This window comes from Macaca nemestrina, chromosome 2, assembly GCF_043159975.1.
Source record: "Macaca nemestrina isolate mMacNem1 chromosome 2, mMacNem.hap1, whole genome shotgun sequence".
In the NCBI taxonomy this organism is placed as follows: domain Eukaryota; kingdom Metazoa; phylum Chordata; class Mammalia; order Primates; family Cercopithecidae; genus Macaca; species Macaca nemestrina.
In genome coordinates this window covers 156,333,391-156,355,945 of record NC_092126.1, presented here as the reverse complement: position 1 = coordinate 156,355,945, position 22,555 = coordinate 156,333,391, and the positions used below count along the sequence as shown (strand labels likewise).

Genomic DNA, 22,555 nt, shown 5'->3' with positions numbered 1-22,555 from the left:
TTTTTTTGCTCACATCACAGAGAGCTGACAAATGGCAGAAACAGGATTTGAACCAATGTATTTATTTATTTTTATCACCCAGGCTGGAGTACAGTGGCACAATGTCAGCTTACTGCAGCCTCAACTTCCCAGGCTCAAGTGATCCTCCCACCTCAGCCTCCCAAGTAGCTGGGACCCCAGATGTGCACCACCACACTTGGTTAATTTTTTTGCATTTTTTGTAGAGACAGGGTTTGCCGTGTTGTCTGTGCAGGAGTTGGAACTCCTGGGCTCAAGTGATCCACCTCCCTTGGCCTCCCAGATGTTGGGATTACATGAGCCACTGCACTGGCCAGAGCCCAGATTTATTTGATTCCAAAGTCAGGGCTTTTCCCCCTTGCCGTGGACATTCAGTTTTCCTGTCTACATAGTAAGTGGTATGACATCTGCAGTCATCAGATCCTCCCACACTGATGTTGTGGATCTCTGGGCTTAAGCCAGGCTGACATATGTACCCAGGAAAATGTGGGGTGTGCAAACACAGCAGATCACAGAGCTGCGGCACAGAGAGCAGGCACTTCATGTGGCAGGAGAGTGCTTGTTTTGTAACCGGGGGTCTGTGGGTCATGGTGCACGTACCCTTGCTCCGGCAGAGGTGGGCATGCTTCTCCCCCGATACTCAATCAGTGAAGAAAGAACCATCACAGAACTAGGGCTTTCCTAGCTGCTCTGTGGCCATCTCCAGGTACCCATCTTCTCCCACATTTAGAACTCAGTTGGCTGGCTGTTAGACCAGTGAGTGCCAAGGCTTGAGCCTGAGCCTGGCATTTGCCATGGTAACAAAGAACAGAGGCCCAGCACTTCAATCTCCCTGGTAGACTTTAGGTTGGCATGACAACTAGGGAACAGCTCATTAGCCTGGGCTCTAACAGAAGGGAGATTTGGAGTGGCAGGGGATCCTGCAGGGCTGGCCTAGTGAGATGCCTGTGCCTCCCAGTGGCACTGGCTCTCAGCTGCATAGCAGGGCACTGTGAAAGAGCTGAGCACCTGGGAGAGAGGTATCTGCAGCAGGCTGTGGAGGCTAGGAGCAGGGAATGTGCAACTGTGCATGTTCAGGAGGGAAAAGGCTGCTGGGGAGGAACCAGAGTGAGGAGTAGCCACAGGGCCAAAGGAGGGTATCTTCCTAGATGGGGCTGGGCAGGGACAAACGGCAGGACGTGAAGCAGGAGGCAGGGTTCTGGCCTGTACCCCAGCCTGGGCTCCTGCCACTCGCTGAGTTTCTGTTTAAGGCCAGGCTCTTGTTTTGTTTTAAATTGTGGAATTACATATATATATATATACATGGTCAAGAAAACCTCAATACAAGCGATGAGAAAAGGTCTCCTCATGCCCCTCCCTCTGTCCCAGCCCAGCTCCAGGGGCTCCAGTTCCCATCTCTGTGTTTGCTCTTTTGGCCTCCACCGCCTACACAAGAGCACACAGATGGCTTTCCCCACTCACCAGCTTGGGGCTGCATCTTGTGATGACAGGCGAGAGGAGAGCCAGGTTCTGCCACTTCTGGCCCCTCCCCGATTTTTGGTAGTTATATGGTGCACACCTCTTTGTCCATCACCACTCCCACCCTCCCATGTGTTCATCCCCAGCACCACACACTTGAGCACTAGGCACAGGGAGCAGTTCTCCCATAGGCCTTACCACTCTGTGTACCTAGTTTCTGGGTTTGTCACTGTACATGGCTTGTGTGTGTGTGTGTCCCCGCACCACTCAACTGCATCTGTCTCTGGGATGGGCCCCTTGACTTTCTCATGGCTAGAAGCCAGGGCAGGAAGGAGCACCTGGTGTAAGTGAACAAATGGGTGTACATCTTGGTGTTCCCACATTCCCCAGCTTGCAGCTCTCAAAGGGTCTCCAGAGCTGACCAGAGCTGCCTCTCTGAGAACAGCCAGAGGGTTGAGGGTGAGTACGGGGCTGGGCCTAGAGGCAGAGGGCTTAGTAGAGCCCCTCTCCTTCACTGAACCCGGGGGGCTCTTTCTGCTCTTGTAGGAGGTGTTCCGGCAGCACCGGGGGCCGCAGCTCCTGGCCCTGGTGGAAGAGGTGCTGCCCCGCCATGGCAGCGGCCACCACGGGGCCTGGCACATTTCTCTGAGCAAGCCCAGCGAGAAGGAGCAGCACCTTCTCATGACACTGGTGGGCGAGCAGGGTGAGTGAGGGCAGGTGATGGGAGGGCCCAGGAGGGCAGTGGGAGGTAGGCGGCCCCTGAGGGCCATGGGAAAAAAGTACACGCATAAGGGCTTTGAAACTTGGAACTCCAGGACAGTAGTTTGAGCTACTTAGTTTAGGGGTCAAGGTGTACCCACCAGCTTGGGTTCTGGGGACAAGGAGGGGGGTGTGAGAATGAAGGATGGCAACAGGAGGCAGGGGAAGAGGTGTGGTCCAGCACAGGTGGGAGATGAATGGACACTGTACCTGGTGTGGCAGGGGAGAAGGGGTGTGTTCAGAAGGCAGTGTGTGGGCTTCTCAAGTGGCTGTCTGATATTATACAAATCGATGTTCTAACAAATCGATGCAGTGAAAAGCATGTCTAGGAGCCCTCTCCTAGGGGGAGGCGTGTGCCTTGAGGATCTGTGTGCAATTTGAGCCAGGAGGGGAGGCAGAGGCTCAGGCCAGCCATTGGAGTGCGGGGCCAGAGCCCTTGGAGGGGCACCTCAGCCATGGCTGCACTGATAGTGGTGTTTCTTACCCCCCAGGGGTGGTGCCCACTCAAGATGTCCTTTCCATGCTGGGTGACATCCGCAGGAGCCTGGAGGAGGTAAGAGTGCAGGGACCTGGATCTGTTAGCTTCTAATATGCTCCCTCCTGTCTCTGTTCCTCAAAGTCCCAGGAGGCTGCCCACATCGTGAGGTTCAAAGGAGCATAAGACAGAGCGTGCTCTGGGCGGGTCCCTTGCTTCAGGCCTTCCTTAGACATGGTTTTGTGGGAAAGACGGTGCACGTGCATGCTGCCAACCAATGGTGCAATGCAGGCAATGGCCAGGGGCAGAAAGGGGCCATGGGGGTGCGGGGGGCTGTACTAAGAGGCTGACAGGAGAGGGCCCAGAGAGGAAGGGTCTGGGGGGCAATGAGGGTTAACTGGGACAGTTAACCGGGTGGACAGTGGCAGAGACGCCATGCAGCCTGGTGGGAGGGGACAGTGTTATGGGTTCCAGAAACCAAAAGAGCAAGCCTGGGAGACCTGGACATGTGACTTGGCGTGGATGTTTGAGTCTGCTGGTGCTTGCACAGCCAGGCTCTGCGCTCCTGCTGCGGTGAGATGCGGCACCTGGGGGCCAGGAGGCAGCCCTGCCATCTTGGGAGGTGCCCCCATCCAGTGCAGTCTGCTGGCTGCCTGGCCCAACCCGGCCAACCTCTCCTACCCAGCTGCCACACAAGCTTGGATGGGATGGCAGGGTCCCCAGTCCTCCTGCTCCTCATACCACCTTGCCTGTGGGGTCCTTCCGTTCCTCATCTCGCTTCTTCAGGACAGCCACCATCTCCAGCAAAACTGCCATTGCTCACTGTAGAGTCCAGTGCCCTGTCATCAGCCCTCTCCACTCCCGAAGGTGCTGCCACTTTTGGTAGGAGAGATGAGTGGTATAATCCTGGCCACCTCCTCATCCTTGCGTACCAGGAGAGCGGAGGCCCTGGTGGTGGTGCTTTTCTGGTGAGCACGTCGAATGCCCACTGAGCACCACACTCTGCAAGGCTCTCTCCCTCAGTCCTCGCCACCACCCCTTGGGGTTGTGAGAGTTAAGTGGGGCACCTGTTGAGTACCGATGGTGTCCCCATGGAAGATGAGAGCTGAAGCGGGAGAGGTTAGGTGACCTGCCTGAGATGGCACCTCCGGTAAGCAGTAGAGCCAGGCTTTGCAGGAAGCCTGATTCCGGAGCCTGGGCCTTTCACCACACTGCTCTACTGCCTGGAGGGCCACTGAGGCCCTTCCCAGTTCTGGAATCGTGGGTCCATGAACAGTGGGGCTGCTGGTGGAAGTGTGAGCTAACCTTGACCTTTTATACAGTCCTCACCCTGCTTTTCGCTGCCCCTGAGTATTCTGGCCTTACTGGTCACTTAATTCAGACTGACTTAGCCAAAAGTCATGCTGGGTCTTTGGAAATATACTCAGGTGGATCTAGCAAGAAAAACTGACCCTTGATAACAAAAAATTGAGAAAAGTACTGGAGATACAGATGGTTCACAGAAACTAGGGAAGAGCTGCAACGTGGCCTCAGAAAGGGGGGCCTGGTGCAATCTAGGCCTCAGCACTGGGAAATGCCCTGACCCCTCACCTGAGGAGTCCCTGGTGGTACTCGCCTTCCTGCTTCTCTCTGCTGAGATGCTGATCTGTGGAGACAGCACCTGCCTGGCCCCTGGCACCGATCTCCTTGGCCAGAGAAGGCAGGACTGACCGTGACAACCTGCAGTGTGGAGGGGTGCAGGCAGCTACATGCCAGCAGTGAACACGCCGTGGGAAGGGAGGAAGCTGGGTAGCCAGGGTGGCCACGCATGTGGCCTGCATGCCCTTGGTATCCCTCCCTGCACTGGCCCTGGCATCGGGAAGGTGACTATCCCACCCCTCCCCACCGAGGTGGAAGCGGTTGTATGGTGGAAGATGTGTGGGGGGGCTCACATCTTCTTGTCTCTCTAACTGGTTAGGGATAGGTGTGGGGGATCTCTCTAGTTGGATGGTGTCCAGCAGCATGGGTCCACTCTCACTGGGGGGCTACGGCCACAGTGAGGTCACACTCAGCGGTTGGGGCAGAAGCTGTGGTGGGATGTGAAGGAGGCTGGGAACATGGGCATGGGGTGGAGAGGCCTATAGCTGTGCTGAGACGAACAGGATGAGCATGGGGTAAAGGCAAGCCCAGGCCCCAGGGAACTTCAGGAATCGGGAGTGCCAGCACCTTCTAAGCCTGCTCCCCCATCCCCACCCCTGAGCCCAATGCAACCACCCCAGAGAAGCCATGGCACCCCAGGACCTCAGCTGAAGAACCTGGCCCCTCCTACCCCCAGATTGGCATCCAGAACTATTCCACAACCAGCAGCTGCCAGGCACGGGCCAGCCAAGTGCGCAGCGACTACGGCACGCTCTTCGTGGTGCTGGTGGTCATTGGGGCCATCTGCATCATCATCATTGCGCTTGGCCTGCTCTACAACTGCTGGCAGCGCCGTCTGCCCAAGCTCAAGCACGTGGTGAGTGTGGGGACAGGTGGGGCTTGGGGCCAGTGGAGAGGAGAGTGCCCATCGATAGGTGTCCTCATCTGCAAGGGGAGGCAGTGACTCTCCTGGGAGCACAGGGTCCCTTGGGTGAAGCAGCTGGTCAGCCTAGCACTGCTGCCTGCTCTGCAGGGCACTAGCCCCAGGACAGGTGCTGGAGGTGCAGGGAGTGAGGGGGCTGCTAGCCCCACCAGGGGCCCCTCCCTGGCACCACCAGCCCCTTTCCAGGGCAGGCACTGCAGGGCCTGAGCACCTGGATACCTCACCAGAGACAGGCCCTGCATTGGTGATGCCCAAGGGTCAAGGAGAGGCTCCAGCAGCCTGGAGGCCTCCCCAGGAGGAAGAGAGCAGTGCCCTAGTGATGCCCCCTGCCCACCTCGCAAGTAGAGTCTTCTTAGGGGGCTGTTGGGGTATCGATGACGTCAGGGAGACCACGGGGCTCTGTAGTGCCAACGATTAGTAGATTTATTTTGAGAAAGGAGTTGAGCTGCAGCAACAGAAAAGAAGGATCTGGCACCTGTGGAGGCTGCCGCGGGGACCCTCTGGGTGGGGTTGCACAGACGGCCGCAGGCCTGGAGCCGTCTGGGGGCCGGCTCGCTCGCCCACGGCCTCTCCCCACCCCGCCGCAGTCGCACGGCGAGGAGCTGCGCTTCGTGGAGAACGGCTGCCACGACAACCCCACGCTGGACGTGGCCAGCGACAGCCAGTCGGAGATGCAGGAGAAGCACCCCAGCCTGAACGGCGGCGGGGCCCTCAACGGCCCGGGAAGCTGGGGGGCGCTCATGGGGGGCAAGCGGGACCCCGAGGACTCGGACGTGTTCGAGGAGGACACGCACCTGTGAGCGCAGCCGAGGCGCAGGCCGAGTGGGCCGCCAGGACGAAGCGAGGTGGACCCCGAAACGGACGGCCCGGAGCCCGCACCAGCCCCGCGCCTACCCGGGCCGCTCCCGCAGCCTGGCCCTCGGCGCGGGCTCCTCCCCGCTTCCCCCGACTTCACACGGTGGCCTCGGACCAACTCCCTCACTCCTGCCCGAAGGGCGGGCCTCAGAGCCCGCCTTGGCCCCGCTTTCCTGCCCCTGAACCCCGGCCCCGCGGGCGGCGGGCGACGGGCGGCGCTCCCTGCGCCCCAGGACTCCATTAAACCTGCCCGGAGACCACGCCGGGCTCAGCACGTCTGCCTGCCCGACTCTTTCTTATTTCCGGGGTTGGGGCGGGGCGGGGCGGGCGGGGGACCCCGGGGCAGGGGCGGGGCCGCGGGGCGGGGCTGGGCGGCCCGGGCGGGCGGGTCCTCCGGACGCCGCTGCGGAGCGGGGCGGGGCTGAGCTGAGCGTGTTTACATCCGCCGGGTGCGCAGCGTCGCCGCCCGAGGTCGTTCGGCTTGGGTACGAGCCTCAGCGCCATGGACACCAGCGACTTGTTCGCCAGCTGCAGGAAGGGGGATGTGGGCCGAGTGCGGTGAGGACCCCGCAGTCCCGGGGAGGGTGCGGGAGGTGGGGCGCCCTCGGAACGCCTCGGGACCTGGGACGTGCGGCTGGACGGCCGCGGAGAGAGGCGGGCGCCTCGGTCGGGTCACGAGCCTTCGGAGCGCCCCCGCGGGGCTGACCACCTAGACCCCGCCGCAGCCCCCCAGCGGAAGCGCGCTGGGGCAGGGACACTGATGGCCATTGACCCCCGGAGGGCTTCCTGGAAGAAGGGACTGCTCCACGGAGGCCCGAAGGCGCAGAAGTGGGCGGAGAGAAAGGCGGGCCACTGTTAGCCCTGGTAGGGCCCGGACGTCAGACCCCCGGGCGCGGGCCGCGGGTATAGGTCTGGGACTCCAGACGTGGCCCCTTACTCTCATGCTCTCTGGACCGGCGCGGGGAACACCTAGAGCCCATAATCGGCCTCCGGTCCTTGATGATTCGGAAACTGCTGACGCAGCTAAAGTGAATCTGGCGCTGAGATGGCACCTCCATGGGCTGGACGCGGAGGGAAGGGGTGCCCAGTTGGGTTCTGGGGCCCTTCCCCTCCTTGGCCTTCCACTATTCCGTTTGACCTCCTTTTTCCTTGGCCCCTCCTCCCCCTTGACCTGGTGCTGATTGACTACTTCCACCTCCCCTGGGCTGGCCCCAGGCTGCTGTACTCCCGTAGCATCCCTGGGCCCCTCCCCAACATCCCGTGCCACTCAAGAGTTAGTGCATAGTGTCAACGGTGCTTCCAGGTGCAGCCTGGAGGCCTCCCTCGGGCTGTCCCCACCTTGGTGGGGCTACACTAGCGTTGGCGACTCCCCTTGCTCACCTTCCGCATCCCATCAGTTGCTGTATCCCGCTACTCCTGCCTTCTAGAATTATGTGCCCTCCACACCACCAGGAGGCCTGCAGCAGCTTTTCCCCGGGCTCCCTGCTTCTAGCAGGGCCAGCTTCTTCCTGCAGTAGAGAGCTCTGGTGGGAGCGAAGGCTCCATCACCTCCTCTCTCTCCCAAACGCTGGAAGGTCAAAGGTCCAGCCCCAGCACTGGCGCTGGCCTCTGCCCCTGTAGCCCATCGTCCCCCAGCACTGATGGCACACACTGTCTGCCTGTCCGACCCCACCTCCACACCCTTGCCTGCACTTTGCCTCGAGTGCCTCTCCTGCTGTGATCTGCCTGTCACCTGCCCTTACCTGGGGGTGGCTTCCCCAGACCAAAAGGGATGTTTTCCCTCCGCTCCCTTCCACGGGCCTTCTTTCTCAGACCATGAACCCGTCCTGACCCAGGCTCTGACCTCCTTCCTGCCCAGGTACCTGCTGGAGCAGCGAGACGTGGAGGTGAATGTGCGGGACAAGTGGGACAGCACCCCCTTGTGAGTGCTGGGGAGAGGGGTGCAGAGGGTGGGGGTTGGTGTACCCCTTCAGCGCTGAGGACTTGTTCCCTCCCTTCAGGTACTATGCCTGCTTGTGTGGGCACGAGGAGCTGGTACTCTACCTTCTGGCCAATGGTGAGAGCAGGGAGCCGGGCTCAGGGGTGTGCGTGGGTGCATGCATGCATGTGTGCAGCTTTTCCCCCGGCTCCCTGCTTCTAGCAGGGCCAGCTTCTTCCTGCAGTAGAGAGCTCTGGTGGGAGTGAAGGCTCCATCACCTCCTCTCCCAAACGCTGAAAGGCCAAAGGTCCAGCCCCAGCACTGGGCCTTCATACACATTTGCAAAGCACCACGATTCCTCTCTTACCACTCAGTAGAATCAGCAAGTACTGTTAGCGCTACTTTAAAACCTTTTCTCTGTCCACCCTCCCCATCTCTACTTCTATGACCTGGGTCCAGTCATCAGCATTTCTCCCCGGGCACAGTGCCTGCCTCCTCTCTTGCCATTGCAGCCAAGTTCTAATTCTAATCTCCCTCTTTTCACAATGAATCTGAGTGGCTAAAAATCCTCTAGCGAGTTCCCACTGCCTCTAGGACACAGTGAGCCTGCCTGGCCATGCCCAAGGCTCCACAGGGTCTGCCCTCCTGCTGGCCTCACTCCCTCGGCTCTCTTTGCTTGCTTGCTGCTATACTGGCCTCACTGGGGCTTCACTGTGCTACGCATGCGCATGTTCCTGCCCCTGGGCCTTTGCACCTGCTGTTCCTCCTGCATGGACTGCCCTTCTGCAGACATTCACATGGCCCACTCCCCCACTTCATTCAGGTCTCTGCATGCTGCCACCATCACAAAGTGACCTTTCATTACTTTCCTTCATCCAGTGCCATTCTTCATCCTATTTTGGTTTTCTTTTTCTTTTTTTTTTTTTTTTGGAGACAGAGACTTGCTCTGTCACCCAGGCTGGAATGTAGTGGTGTGAGCTCGGCTCACTGCATCCTTAACCTCCCAGGCTCAAGTGATCCTCCTGCCTCAGCCCCTTCAAATCTTCCAATAGCTGGGACTACAGGCGTGTGCCACCGGGCCTGGCAAGTTTTTGTATTTTTTTTTTTTTTTGCAGAGACGGAGTCTCACTATGTTGCTCAGGTTGGTCTCAAACTCCTGAGCTCAAGCGATCCACCTACCTTGGCCTCGAAAAGTGCCTGGATTATAGGTGTGAGTCGCCATGCCCAGCCTTGTTTTTCTTAATTAGTCCCTGCCATCGTTAGGTAGTGCGTTCATTGTCCTGCCTCACTAGAGTATAAGTTCAGCAGGACGTGGACCTGTGTCTCGTTCACTGCTGTGCTCCAGTGTGTGGGACAAGCCCAGCCACCGAGTCTGCTCTCTGTTCTGTGTAGTCTTGTCTTCCATGTGAGCGAGTATGTGCCTGTGTGAGTGCGCACAGACATGCCCATTCGTCTAGCCCTTGACTGGGAGGATGTTGGGTCAGAGTGGGCCCAGGGTAATTTGGGAAGGCATTGCCAGAGATTCAGAGCACCATGTGTGGGAAGGTGGGGAGGAGGGAGAGGGAGATTAGAATTTCCCCAGGCCCCTTCCCTGCTAACTGGTGAGCGCTGCATCCCCCAGGAGCCCGCTGTGAGGCCAACACCTTCGATGGTGAGCGCTGCCTCTATGGGGCACTGAGTGACCCCATCCGCCGGGCTCTACGTGATTACAAGCAGGTCACAGCTTCCTGCAGGAGGCGGGATTACTATGATGACTTCTTGCAGCGGTGAGTCAGGGCACACGAGGGGTGCAGCATGGGGTGCGGTGGCCGTGGTGAATGTGGAGGGGTCTGCTCTGTGGCCTGCCCTGGGCTCTGGGTGCTTCAAGGAATGGGGTGGGGGCTGTGCCAAGCATCCTCCCTCCCGGCTTGTCCCTCCCCAGGCTTCTAGAGCAGGGCATCCACAGTGATGTGGTCTTTGTAGTACACGGAAAGCCATTCCGGGTGCATCGCTGCGTCCTGGGTGCACGCAGTGCCTACTTTGCTAACATGCTGGACACCAAATGGAAGGGCAAGAGTGTCGTGGTTCTCAGGCACCCACTGGTATGTCCCTTCAGGGTGGCAGAGGGGCATGGACTGCCCAGGAACAGCAGGGGGTTGTGCTGGGTGGCTGCCTCTGACATTCCTTTCTGGCTTTCTGCCCACAGATCAACCCTGTGGCCTTTGGGGCCCTGCTGCAGTACCTGTACACAGGTGACCCCCTGGGTCCAGGGTAGGAGGAGAGGGAGTGGGCTGTCCTTCTGGACAGCAGTACACCTAGGTGTCGCTGGGCTGACCTTTAACCTCTAGACACTTCATGGTCCCCCAGGGTGGTTCCAGCTGCCCCTCGCTTTGGGTTGCAAGAGAGCACTAGTGTGTCTGCTTAGGAAGAGCTTGTCCCACCCATATGCTGAGCCTTTCCCGTCTGTTCCCTGGGGCCTGTAGAACTCAGGCAGCAGCTCTTGATGGGGAAACCAAGGTGGCAAGTGGGTCCAGGAGTCCTAGCCCTGCGGCCAGGTGGCCAGGTGGGAGGGGATCACTGTTTTTCTGTGGGCCTGATGACAGCTCAGGTCCCGCAGGCCCTCATCCTCCCCACTGCCCCCAGGCCGCCTGGACATTGGTGTAGAGCATGTGAGTGACTGTGAACGCCTGGCCAAGCAGTGCCAGCTGTGGGACCTGCTCAGCGACCTGGAGGCCAAGTGCGAGAAGGTGTCTGAGTTTGGTGCGAGCAGGTTTTGGGGCCCGGGGCCATGGGTGCCGCCTGGTAGGGCTGGCCTGGCTCCCTGAAGTTGTTCTTCCCCTGTAGTGGTGTCTAAGCCAGGCACGTGTGTGAAGGTGCTGACCATCGAGCCCCCGCCTGCAGACCCCCGCCTCCGGGAGGACATGGCGCTGCTGGCTGACTGTGCCCTGCCCCCTGAGCTCCGAGTAGGTGCGGGGCTGGTGGGCAGGAGGGGCATTTTGGGATGGCAGGCTGTGACAGGCAGCCCAGATACTTGGGCTCAATTTCTTGGGTGGCCTTGGACCAGTTACTTCCCTTTTCTGAACCTAGTCATTCACTTCTGTGAACAACTGCTCTGATGGGGTCACACTCTTCTGTACCCCAGGGTGATCTTTGGGAGCTGCCCTTCCCTTGTCCTGATGGCTTCAACAGCTGCCCTGACGTCTGCTTCCGAGTGGCCGGCTGCAGCTTCCTCTGCCACAAGGTGCCTGCGCCCTCCTGTTGCCCCTGGCTCCAACCCATTGCCCTGAGCCCCGGTCTAGCTCCTCAGGAGACAGACCCTGGCCCTCACACTTCCTGAGCCCGGCCTTCCCCAGGCCTTCTTCTGTGGCCGCAGTGACTACTTCCGGGCCCTGCTGGATGACCACTTCCGAGAGAGCGAGGAGCCGGAGACCTCAGGGGGCCCCCCAGCCATCACCCTGCACGGCATCTCACCCGACATCTTCACCCATGTGCTCTACTACGTGTACAGCGACCACACTGAGGTGGGGGCTCAGGCAGAGCTGGGGACGGCACACAGCCTGTGCTGCCATGGGCTGAGAGGGAGTGCCAGGGCCTTGGGGGTCTTTGGGAGGGCCCAGTTGGCCCCATGATTGACATTTTGAGAAGGCTGGAGGGGAAGGATGTGGGACTTTGGATTTTTCTTTCAGGCAGAGGGAAGCCTTGTTAGGCTCCAGAGAGAGGGTAAGTGACAAGGCCTATGTCACAGGCACTCCACACTTGTCAGCCACTTGGGGTCCTCAGCTTCTCCAGCAGGAGGGTGGAGGCTGGGTGGGGACAGCCTCCTCCCTCTGTGATGCTGCAGATCCCTGGGGTTCTGGGTTCCTAGTCTCCTCTTCCCTTGCTGCCTCCCTCTGTCTCCAGCTGCCCCAGGGTCTCCGTAAGCCAAAGCTACAGGGCAGCAGCAGAGTGCTGAAGGTTTGATCTGCCAGGGTGTGTGTGTGTGTGTGCGCGCGTGCATGCATGCTATAGAGACCCCCATATCTGGTGGCTTGAAGAGGGGAGTTTGTTTCTCCTTCACATCTGACTGAGGTGGCTGCCCCAGGGCAGGTGACTTGCTGAAGACCAGGTCATCCCTCCATCTTGCCCCTGTATCCCTAAGGGTGAAGGTCAAAAACCCTTGTCTCTAAAGGTGAATGGTTCAGGTTCTGTGGGCCATATGGCCCTGTTGTAGCTACTCAACTCTGTAGTGCAAAGGCAGCCAGAGACAGTACAGAGATGAGTGGGTGAGGCTGCATTCCAGTAAAACTTTATTTGCACAAACAGGCTGGATTTGGTCCACAGGCTGTAGCTTACCCACCCTGCCCTGGGGCATTGCCTTTGGCCATGGAGATTGGGTCCTAGGCAAACTCATGCTCTAGGAGGAAGAGGAACACAGGGCAAACAATGTTGTTTTTGTAGAAGCTACAGGAAATTGCGCACAGCACTTCTTATGTTCCCCTGGAGAGAACTTCGTGCCTACCTGCCAACAAGGGAGGGTTGGAAAGTCATTCTGTGGCCAGGGCCCTGTTTTGTGGGGGAAGGGTTCGAGGAAGCATGCTGGGGGACAGAGGGCAGTCCCTACTGCTGCTCTACCTCCAGTGGCAGCTCCCTTGTCCATCCCTCCCTGCGACCTAACAGCCCCTCAGCCTCCATCCTTCCCACCTCCTCTACTGGGCAACTCCTGCAGCTCAGCCCAGCTCTCTGGCCCCTTACCAGGGGTTACCTTTGCCCACCCTGGAGAAGCTCCCTCCTCAAGGAGCCTCGCCACCCCAAGGGCACCTTGTCTCAGAGTGTGGCTTGGGCTCCTAACCTGGGTTGACACTGGTTGAGCTGTGTGACACTGGGTGAGCTTTGTGATCTTGGGCAAGTTACTTAACTGCTCTGTGCCTCTAGAACATGGGGATAGCACTCATTGTCACTTCCTAAGGCCTTGTGCGGATGAATGGGTTACCCAGGTAGAGGAGGTGGCATGACACATGGCACATGGCCTGTAATGTGGTCGCAGAGCTTCCCTCGTCTCTGTCTGCAGCTTGTTCCCTGTGCCACCCAGGCTCTGGCCCGAATCTGAAGGCTTCAGTCTTGCCCAGCACAGGATGTACCTGTAGGTGGGCTCTGTGTCCCCACAGCCTCTTGAGAGGGAGGGAGCGGGTAGACAGTCTCCCACCCCGGCAGGGTCCCTGCATGGGTCTTGACTAGCTGCCTCTGCCCCACCATTCTGACAGCCCCCCAAGGTAGGCATGGTTATCTGTACCTCATGAACGGGAAATAGAGGCACAGGAGGTGCAGTGACTTGCCCAGGGCCCCACAGCTAGAAGCGACAGACCCAGGTCTATGTAACTCGGAGCTCAGACCCTGGCTCCTGCGAGGGCCCTGCCTCCCACCCAGCCTGCCAGCCTGCTCAAGGCTTGAGAGCACACCCACCCCACAGTCTTCTGCCCGCTGTGCGGTCCTGCAGTTCCCCTTACCCCTACCCACGCATGCTCAGGGAACTCGTACTCCCCCTGGAAGCCTTCCCACCACTGCCCCACAACCCCCACAGGCCCTGTCCTTGGCCATTGGGCCCTGGGAGCCCTTGGTGACCTCGGGGGGCACCTTCATCCCTGTCTCCACTGCAGCTGTCCCCTGAGGCGGCCTACGACGTGCTGAGCATCGCCGACATGTACCTACTGCCAGGCCTGAAGAGGCTGTGTGGCCGTAGCCTGGCCCAGGTGCTAGACGAGGACAGTGTGGTGGGTGTGTGGCGCGTGGCCAAGCTCTTCCGCTTGGCGCGGCTTGAGGACCAGTGCACTGAGTACATGGCCAAGGTCATTGAAAAGGTGGGCCAGTGGGCTGCAGCTGGCGGGAGGGAGTGGTGAGAGGGCGGGCACCCCTGCACTGAGCTGGCCCTTCCCGCTCATAGCTGGTGGAGCGGGAAGACTTCGTGGAGGCCGTGAAAGAGGAGGCAGCGGCTGTGGCGGCCCGGCAGGAGACGGACTCCATCCCGCTGGTGGACGACATCCGCTTCCACGTGGCCAGCACGGTGCAGACCTACAGCGCCATAGAGGAGGCGCAGCAGCGGCTGCGGGCACTCGAGGACCTGCTCGTGTCCATTGGCCTGGACTGTTGAGTCCCTGGCTGGGCAGCCCCAGGGGCCAGGAGCTCCCTTGGAGACAAGCATGTGTATGTGTGTGTGTGCAGCTCTTCTTCCTGCTCCCTGCACATTGAGGACTTCATGGTGGGTGCAGGGGGCTCAGTGGGGCTTCTCTTCCCTCCATGAGCCTGGAGACCCCAGGGGAAGATGCATTTGGGATGAGCCCCCTCTCCCCAATGCACAAGCCGGCCCCCAAGATCCTGGGGGTGGGCACCACTCAGGGAAACCTGGGGTGGGGGTGGGCTTTGGTCTTAGCACTTTCCTTCCCCAGATCCCCCTCCCCACACCACCCCAGTCCCAAATCCAGTCTTGTAGCCCTCACCCAGCCCTGGATTGCTTCTCTAAGCTGGTGTTCCCATGCACAGGGCCATTCAGGAAGGGCTGGGGGAGTGTGTGTGGCAATAAAGCTTGAAGGCATTGTGGGAGCATGAGCCTGTGTCCTGGGGTACAGCTTGGGAAGAGTGGGGACTTCTGGAACCAAAGGAGCTAGTAGGACCAAGGAAAGAAGCTCCAGAGTTGGGGGCTCCCAGCAGAGGCTGGCCCAGAGCCCAAGGGCCAGAATACCTGGCTGAGCAGACTTAGAGATCTGCCACTGACCCCAGCGTGGCCTGGGCCCAGCCTGGCTCCCTCCCTCCCTGTCTCCATGGAGGCTGGTTGTGGTGGGCCTCATTCCAGGAAAGGGCCAGGACCAAAATGACCATTTTCTCTCAGCCCAGTGCCAGTCTTTTCCCCAGGGAGGCCCTTGTGGGCTGCCACCTTATTACGGGAAGGTGAGCTGCAGGGGCCAAGGGAGACCTTTCTCCTTGGCCCTCTGAAGGTTCACTGAAAACTTGAGTAAGAGGAGAAAAGACATGCAAATTTATTTAGTATGTAGACATGGGCATCTTCAGAAGGAAGACCCAAAGACGGGAAGCTGTCATTGTTAAGCTTAGGCTCAGCAAACTGGCCAGCTGAGTAGAAATGGGATTGGCAAAAAGTGCAGGATCCAATGCTGACAACAGGGAAACGCAGTCAGGCCTGTCTGGATTCTTCTTGGTCTCTCTGAGCAGCCTGCCTGCCTGTCTTCTGGGTGTGGGGCAGGACCCTCTGGAATGGGGGGGTCTTATGACCTATAGTCAAACAAGGTGGGTCAGACGCTTATGGCTACTTTTTACACAGATAGGGCAGAGGGAAAGTGAGAGTCTTGTTTTTAGGTTTTATGGCTGGCTCTGGGGAACAGGGGCTCTGGTTTCTAGGGCCCGCCCTAGGGGAAAAGGGATTCTAGTTTCTGTGGCTAGCCTCGGGATGATGAGACTGAGAGACAGGGGCAAAAGGTCAGAGAGAAGCTCCTGCTTCTGAGGTTGCTGCTTGGGCCTTCATTTTGGGGTATTTGAGCCCCAAGGGGGTTTCTCACGATGCGCTGCACTGCAGGCCTGTGGACCCCCCAGGCCTCTCTACCTTCTAACCTGGTTAAACTCAGTCACGTCACGGCCCTGGGGGAGGAAAGGAAGGCTGGTTCTTTCACAGGGCTTCTAATATCGGGGGTCTCCACCCTTCCTGCAGTTATTTCACAGCTCTTCATGCCTTTTTTTCTTTTTTCTTGAGACGGATTCTCGCTCTATCGCCCAGGCTGGAGTGCAGTGATGCAATCTTGCTTGGCTCACTGCAACCTCCACCTCCCGAGTTCAAGCAGTTCTGCTGCTCAGCCTCCCAAGTAGCTAGGATTATAGGTGCACACCACCATGCCCGGCTAATTTTTGTATTTTTAGTGGACACAGTTTCACCATGTTGGCCAGGCTGAGCTTGAACTCCTAACCTCGGGTGATCCGCCCCACGAAGTGTTGGGATTACAGGTGTGAGTCACCGCGCCCGGCCTCTTCATGCCTTTTTACTATGTTATTTTTAGATTTTTTCCTTTTTCCTCTCCAGCGCATTTTCAGCCGTGTTGCACTGGCATGTTGATCATCGCATGGGGGAGGTTGTAGGTCTGAAGTGACCACTAGTGAAGGATGAACTGGGACAAGTCATGGTGCAGCCTGCAGGAGGTGATGAGTGTGTTAGGGAGGTGAGGAGGGAAGGAGTCCCCGGGAGGGCCTGTGGGTGTAGGTTGTAGCTTGTGCAAGGGCCTGGGAGCCTGAAAACAGCCTGAGATGGGATGGGCTGGGCGGGGTCTGCGCATTGCCAGAGCTGAGCTGCAGCCAGAGGCCCAATCCCTGCTGCTGCTCTGCCTTTCACTGCTGGCCACCGCTCTGCCTATTTGCCTGCCCACAAATTGGGGGTGATTATGGCAACTCCCTCTTAACTAGTGTTTGACCTATCCTGAGCCTGGTGTGTTTGTTAAACAAAAGCTGAGTCCACCTGGTGGGTGGCAGGTGGGAGCAGGGGAGTGACAGGGGCTCACTCTGGTTGCCCTGGGGCATACAAGAAGGGAAGGGTGAGGCCAGGCTAGTGGCCTAACACCAGCGGGTCTCACCTCAGAGCACACACAAATCCTGGTGTGCCAAGAGATATTTAAATATTTAAAGAAAAAGTTTTATTTCCTATGCATTTCTTTTCATATGCGTTAGGGGAGAAAATGAGCTACTACATGAAACCTTTTTTTACAGATGTTATTATTTGAAATCATGAAAGTTTCCAATCTTGAACAAATTTTAAATAAAATCCCTAGTGAGAGGGCAGTTTAAGGAAAAATTATCTGGAGTTGGGGTATTTTAGTGGTTCACTGATACAGCGGATACAGCCAGGTGTACCAGCTATGGCATCTGTTCGGAGAGAGCTGCAATCTGAGAACTGCCACCCCTCAGGAGCTAGGCTGTGTGGTTGTGGGGGCAGCATTCCCCAGCCACACCACACCGTTCCTCACTTTATTTTATTTATTTTTTTGAAATGGAGTCTAGCTCTGTCACCCAGGCTGGAGTATAGTGGTACGATCTCGGCTCACTGCAACCTTCACCTCCTGGGTTCAAATGATTCTCGTGCCTCAGCCTCCAGGGTAGCTGGGACAACAGGTGCCTGCCACCATGCCCAGCTGATTTTCATATTTTTAGTAGAGACATTGTTTCACCATGCTGGCCAGGGTGGTCTGGAACTCCTGACCTCGAGTGATCCGTGCACCTCAGCCTCCCAAAATGCTGATATTACAGGCGTGAGCCACGGCGTCCCCATTCCTCACTTTAGCCTCAGGCAGAGAAGCCAGCGCGATGGGGAGACACTTGTGTAGGAAGGTGTCCAATGCGGTATTGCAAATCAACAGGAAACATTGCCAGCAGCCGCAGCGAGCAGCAAGTGGGGAAGGAAGTGAGAGAGCATGGACGTGCAGAGCTTCCTGTAGCCATGAGGGTGGTCAGTGCAGCCTCTGCATCCACAAGGAAAAGGTGGAGGACATTCAGGCACTAAGGGATGCTCCCCAGGCTTATATGAGAAACCTGTGGCACAGACAGTCACACAGGAGTAGTGAACTACAACCATGGAATTTGAAATTTAGTGTCTAATACTTGGTTCTAAAATTGGGTTGATTTAAATTCAGAAGTGTGCCCTACTCTGACAAATGTTAAAATAGACTAACAGAAGACACATTTTGACACAGAGGCCCTGGGTTTGAGACTCCTCCATTATCCCTAAACCAGAGGAAGAGTTACTGTGTGAGAGCTGGGGATATTTGATCTGATTTCTGTTTAGTTTCTGTAATGTAGCTTGGCTACCTTTAAAATTAAAAAAATAAAAATAAAAACCATGTTTATCTCTTACTTTAATTCATTCCTACTCCCAGGTGAAAAAAAATTATTGTTGAATGAAAAATATTTCCATCATGTGTTATTGGAAAAATTATATGTGTGCTCTCTCAACTCAAGATACCCCCAAATTTTTAACAGATAGAAAAATAGACTCGGCGTGGGGGTTCACGCCTGTAATCCCAGCACTTTGGGAGGCTGAGGCAGGAGGATGGTCTGAGCCCAGGAGTTTGAGACCAGCCTGGGCAGCACAGTGAGACTCTGTCTTTCCAAAAAATAAAAAATTAGCTGGGCATGGTGGCACGAGCCTGTAGTCCCAGCTACTCTAGAGGCTCGAGCCCAGGAGGTTGGGGCTGCGGTGAACTGTGATTGCACCACTGCACTCCAGCCTGGGCAACAGAGTGAGATGCTGTCTTAAAAAAAAAAAAAGAAAGAAAAAGAAAAATCAATTGAACAATGACAAAATGAGCAATGATGGAAAGGAAATAAACTCCATTTTGCACAGGAAAGGTAGTGTAGGGATGGCTTACTGACCCACCAGAAGAGGAGGAGGAGTGAAGGTGGAGCTGGGCAGCCCTCTACCTAAAGCCCCAACCCTGACAGGCTGCCCTCTCCCACAGCAACTGCTGCTGTGGGGTTCCACTCCCTGCTGTGGCTGTTCGTGGACGCTGTGTCATACCCTGCTGACCCCTTTAGTGACACCATCCTCGGTTAGGTGCAACCATGGCCCCGAATGAACATGCCCTTCACCCCTGTGCTCCAGCCATCCTGAGAGTCTCTCAGTTTCGGGGCCACCCTGAGCTCTCTGCACCTCAAAAACTCCCCCCCCCGACCCCTCTGCTGTGCCCCCAACCCTGGCCCGCTCCTGCTCACCTTTAGCTTCTGGAGGGCTGTGCTGGCAGCCACTGGGTGCCCATCACTGTTAGGCTCTGGGGTGAGAGTCTGTGTTGCCTGGGTCCTCGTTCTGTGAGGGCGGCCCACCTTGTTCTGCCCTGGTCACTGTTCCTCCCAGCACTGGACACCGTGCCTGGCGCATCACAGACGCCCAGTAAGGAGCTTGTGATGAGCCTGAGTGTTCATGGAGGAGGCTGGAAAAGCCAACAAGTGCAAACATTGTTGACTCTAGGTTTGATACAGTGAAGTTCCGGGCAGAATTTGGTTGGCCGTAAATAGAGCATGAGGGCCTGGAGAAAAGGGGCTGTCCTTCAGGTCTGTGCATCTTTGGGGGACCTTCTGCACAGAGGCCAGGTGCCACCCACCCAGGGCCTAAGTGGTTTGCAGGGCCCACTGCAAAACAGCACGTAGGGCCCTTGCTCAAAGAGCATTAAGAATTTCCAGAGAGCAACAGTAGAGCATTCACCCAAACGCACGGACCTTCTAGTGTGGGGCCTGGGTCACTGCATGGGTGGCCAGGCTGCAAGGCCAACTTGCATCCACACCCAGTTTCCAGCTCAGTGCCTGGCCCAGATAAAGCCTTCCTGCCTCCTTCCTCCCCCCTTCCTCCCTCCTCCCATCCCTCTCTCCCTCCCTCGGCCACTCATTCATTCCTTCATCACACCATCACTCATCCATTCTCTCACTCACTCATTTCCTCGTTTATTCATCCCCCTCACTCATGGACTCATCCATTCTCTCATTCATTCAACCCCTCACTCATTCCATCATTCATTCTCTCTCACTCATTCTTTATCATTCTCTTCCTCATTTCCTGTCATTCATTCCCTCATTACACATTCCCACGCTCACTCATTCCCTCATTCATTCATCCCCTCATTCCCTCATTCATTCATTTCCTCATTCCCTCATTCATCTCACTCATTCTTTCATTTATTCACCCCCTCACTCATTCACTCATTCATTATTCACTCACTCATTCATTCCCTCATTTATTCATCCCCTCACTCACTCATTCTCTCATTTCCTCACTCATCCATTCTCTCACTCATTCACCCATTCATTCACTAACTCATTTCCTCACCCATCCATTCCCTCATCACACATTCCCTCACTCACTCATTCCCTCATTTATTCATCCCTCACTCATTCACCCATTTATTCTCTCATTTCTTCACTTGCTTATTCATTCCCTCACTCATCCATTCTCTCATTCATCACTCATTTCCTCACCCATTCATTCCTCAATTCATCCCCCTCATTCACTTTCATTCACTCATTTCCTCACTCACTCATCCCTCATTCATTTACTCATCACTCATTCAATTTCTCACTCACTCATTCCCTCACTCTTATTCCTTCATTCATTCATCCTGTTCACTCATGCTCTCACTCACTCATTCATTCCCTCACTCATCCATTCTCACTCATTCCTTCATCACTCATTCCTTCATTCATTAATTCCCTCCATCCCTCATTCATTCATTTTCTCACTCCATTCCTCATTCATTCCCTCACTCATCCATTCTCATTCCCTCACCACTCATTCCTTCATTCATTCATCCCCTCACTCATTCACTTACTCATTCTTCTCTCACTCGCTCATTCCTTCAATCACTCATTCAATCCCTCACTCATTCATTCACTCACTTCCTCATTCATTCCCTTGCTCATTCACTCCTTCACTCATTCCCTCATTCGTTCACTTATCACTCACTCATTCCCTCATTCATTCATTCACTCATTCTGTCATTTCCTCATCCCCTCACTCATTTGCTCATCCATTCATTCACTCACTCATTCCTTTATTCATCCCCTCATTCATTCATTCATTCATTCATTATCTCATTTCCTCACTCATCCATTCTCACTCACTCATTCACTCATTCTTGCATTCTCTCACTCATTTCCTCACCCATCCATTTCCTCATCACACATTCCCTCGCTCACTCATTCCTTCATTTATTCATCCACTCACTCATTCACTCATTTATTCTCTCATTTCTTCACTTGGTCATTCATTCCCTCACTCATTCATTCTCTCACTCAGTCATCACTCATTTCCTCACCCACTCATTCCCTCAATTCATCCCCTCATTCGCTTTCATTCATTCACTCATTTCCTCACTCACTCATCCCTCATTCATTCACTCATTACTCATTCCCTTACTCATCCATTCTCTCATTCCCTCATTCACTTATTCATTTTCTCACTCACTCATTCCCTCACTCTTGTTCATTCATTCATCCCCTCATTCACTCATGATCTCACTCACTCATTCATGCCCTCACTCATTCATTCTCACTCACACCATCATCACTCATTCCTTCATTCATCCCCACCCATTCACTCATTCTCACTCATTCTTTCATTAATTCCTTCCTTCATTCATTTATTTTCTCACTCACTCCTTTCCTCATTCATTCATTCCCTCAGTCATCCATTCTCTCATCCCCTCACCACTCATTCCTTCATTCATTCATCCCCTCATTCACTTACTCATTCTTCTCTCACTCACTCATTTCCTCATTCATTCCCTCATTTCCTCATTCATTCCCTTGCTCATTCATTCACTGTCTCACTCATTCACTCACTCATTCATTCCCTTGCTCATTCATCCACTCACTCATTTCCTCACTCATTCAATCCCTCATGCATTCATTTTCTCATTCATTCACTCACTTGCACAGTCCCTCACTCACTCATGTCAGTGCATTTTTTACATTTTTCTCCCTCAAAGAGAAACCAGAGAGATAATATGGGGCTATGGTAGGTGCTCTCTGCGGGAACCTAGGCTCAGTCAGTACCTGAGCCTTCACCTGCCCTGCATGGGATGGGGGCTTGGCTCCTCCTGAGGGAGAGGACAAAGAGAACACATCATTCTGTCACTCACTCATTTATTCACTTACCCACTCCTTCTCTCCCTACCCTATCAGGCAGGTCTTTCCAGGGACCCTCTGGGAAGCAGGCAGAGGTGTAGTGCAGGGATATGCCCTTTTGCAGTTCACATGGGAGGGGACAGAGTGCTACCAAGCAGACAAGCAGAAGATCTGTCATGTCAGATGTCAACAAATGTGCTGGAGGAGGAGAAGGTAGGGCAGTGCCTGGGGGAGGGCCTCACTGAGAAGATGGCCTGTGAGGAGGCTGGCATGATGAGGACCGAGTGGACGTGGAGGATTGGGAGAGGGGAGGCAAGGAGGCTAAAGGCCCAGCGCCCGTAGGCTTCAGCAAGAACCATGGCCTTTATTTAGGTGAGATGGTGGCCACCGGAGGATGTTGAGCAGAGAAGGGCCACAGTCTGACTCATACTTTAACAGCCCTCTCGCCTCCATGTGGAAACAGACTGGGTGCAGGCGAGAAAGCGGGGCCTGCCAATGAGGCCGCTGCTGCCGTCCCTCAGACGCTGGTGACAGCTGTGCAGCTGGAAGGAAGCTACAAGATCTTGGTCACACTTAGGGAGAGTGGCTGGGCCAGGTGTGGGTGTGGAACGGAGAGGGGCGTGGAGGATGCCCAGCAGCAGGAGGCCGGGTTCCCTATGCTGAGGAGGGAGGGCTGAGTTCGGACAGAGCCCAGCTTGTGTGGGGATAGGTTTGGCATCTACATGGGGCCCTGGAGAAAGCACAATCCACCTGAAGCTGGCGCGGGGAGGGTGGCCTGGGCTCCGTCCGCCCCAGCGGTGGGGCAGGGTCTGCAAGTGGATGTGTGTGTTTAGAAACCTGCTTCAAGCGTGGATGGGAGAAGATAAATTCCACACGCGCTGACCCAGGCTGGGAAGCACTG

General features: G+C 56.1%; 2 protein-coding genes across 15 annotated transcripts in view; both read left to right on the top strand.

Moving 5' to 3' along the window:
- The window catches only part of LOC105477811 (podocalyxin like 2), a 43,632-nt gene extending 37,233 nt beyond the window's left edge, over window positions 1-6,399 (top strand). The window contains exons 5-8 of the mRNA XM_071092310.1: window positions 2,023-2,179; window positions 2,727-2,788; window positions 5,025-5,204; window positions 5,858-6,399. Of these exons, the coding sequence (XP_070948411.1) occupies window positions 2,023-2,179; window positions 2,727-2,788; window positions 5,025-5,204; window positions 5,858-6,070 (612 nt within the window). The 3' untranslated portion in view covers window positions 6,071-6,399. The remainder of the gene's footprint in view (window positions 1-2,022; window positions 2,180-2,726; window positions 2,789-5,024; window positions 5,205-5,857) is intronic.
- A 137-nt stretch (window positions 6,400-6,536) lies between these two features.
- On the top strand, window positions 6,537-14,601 carry LOC105477810 (ankyrin repeat and BTB domain containing 1). 14 transcript variants are annotated; one of them, XM_011734604.2, is made up of 12 exons: window positions 6,537-6,683; window positions 7,984-8,046; window positions 8,126-8,181; window positions 9,665-9,809; window positions 9,965-10,124; window positions 10,229-10,274; window positions 10,666-10,782; window positions 10,867-10,985; window positions 11,165-11,263; window positions 11,376-11,543; window positions 13,656-13,856; window positions 13,940-14,601. In XM_011734604.2, the coding sequence occupies exons 1-12, from the start codon at window positions 6,628-6,630 to the stop codon at window positions 14,144-14,146; spliced, it is 1,437 nt and encodes a 478-aa protein (XP_011732906.1). In that variant the 5' UTR covers window positions 6,537-6,627; the 3' UTR covers window positions 14,147-14,601. The 14 variants fall into 14 exon arrangements, with proteins under 14 accessions (XP_011732906.1, XP_011732907.1, XP_011732905.1 ...); XM_011734605.3 differs by having other exon boundaries at window positions 6,538-6,683; window positions 7,984-8,011; XM_011734603.3 differs by having other exon boundaries at window positions 6,547-6,683; window positions 7,938-8,046.
- The last annotated feature ends 7,954 nt before the right edge of the window (window positions 14,602-22,555 follow it).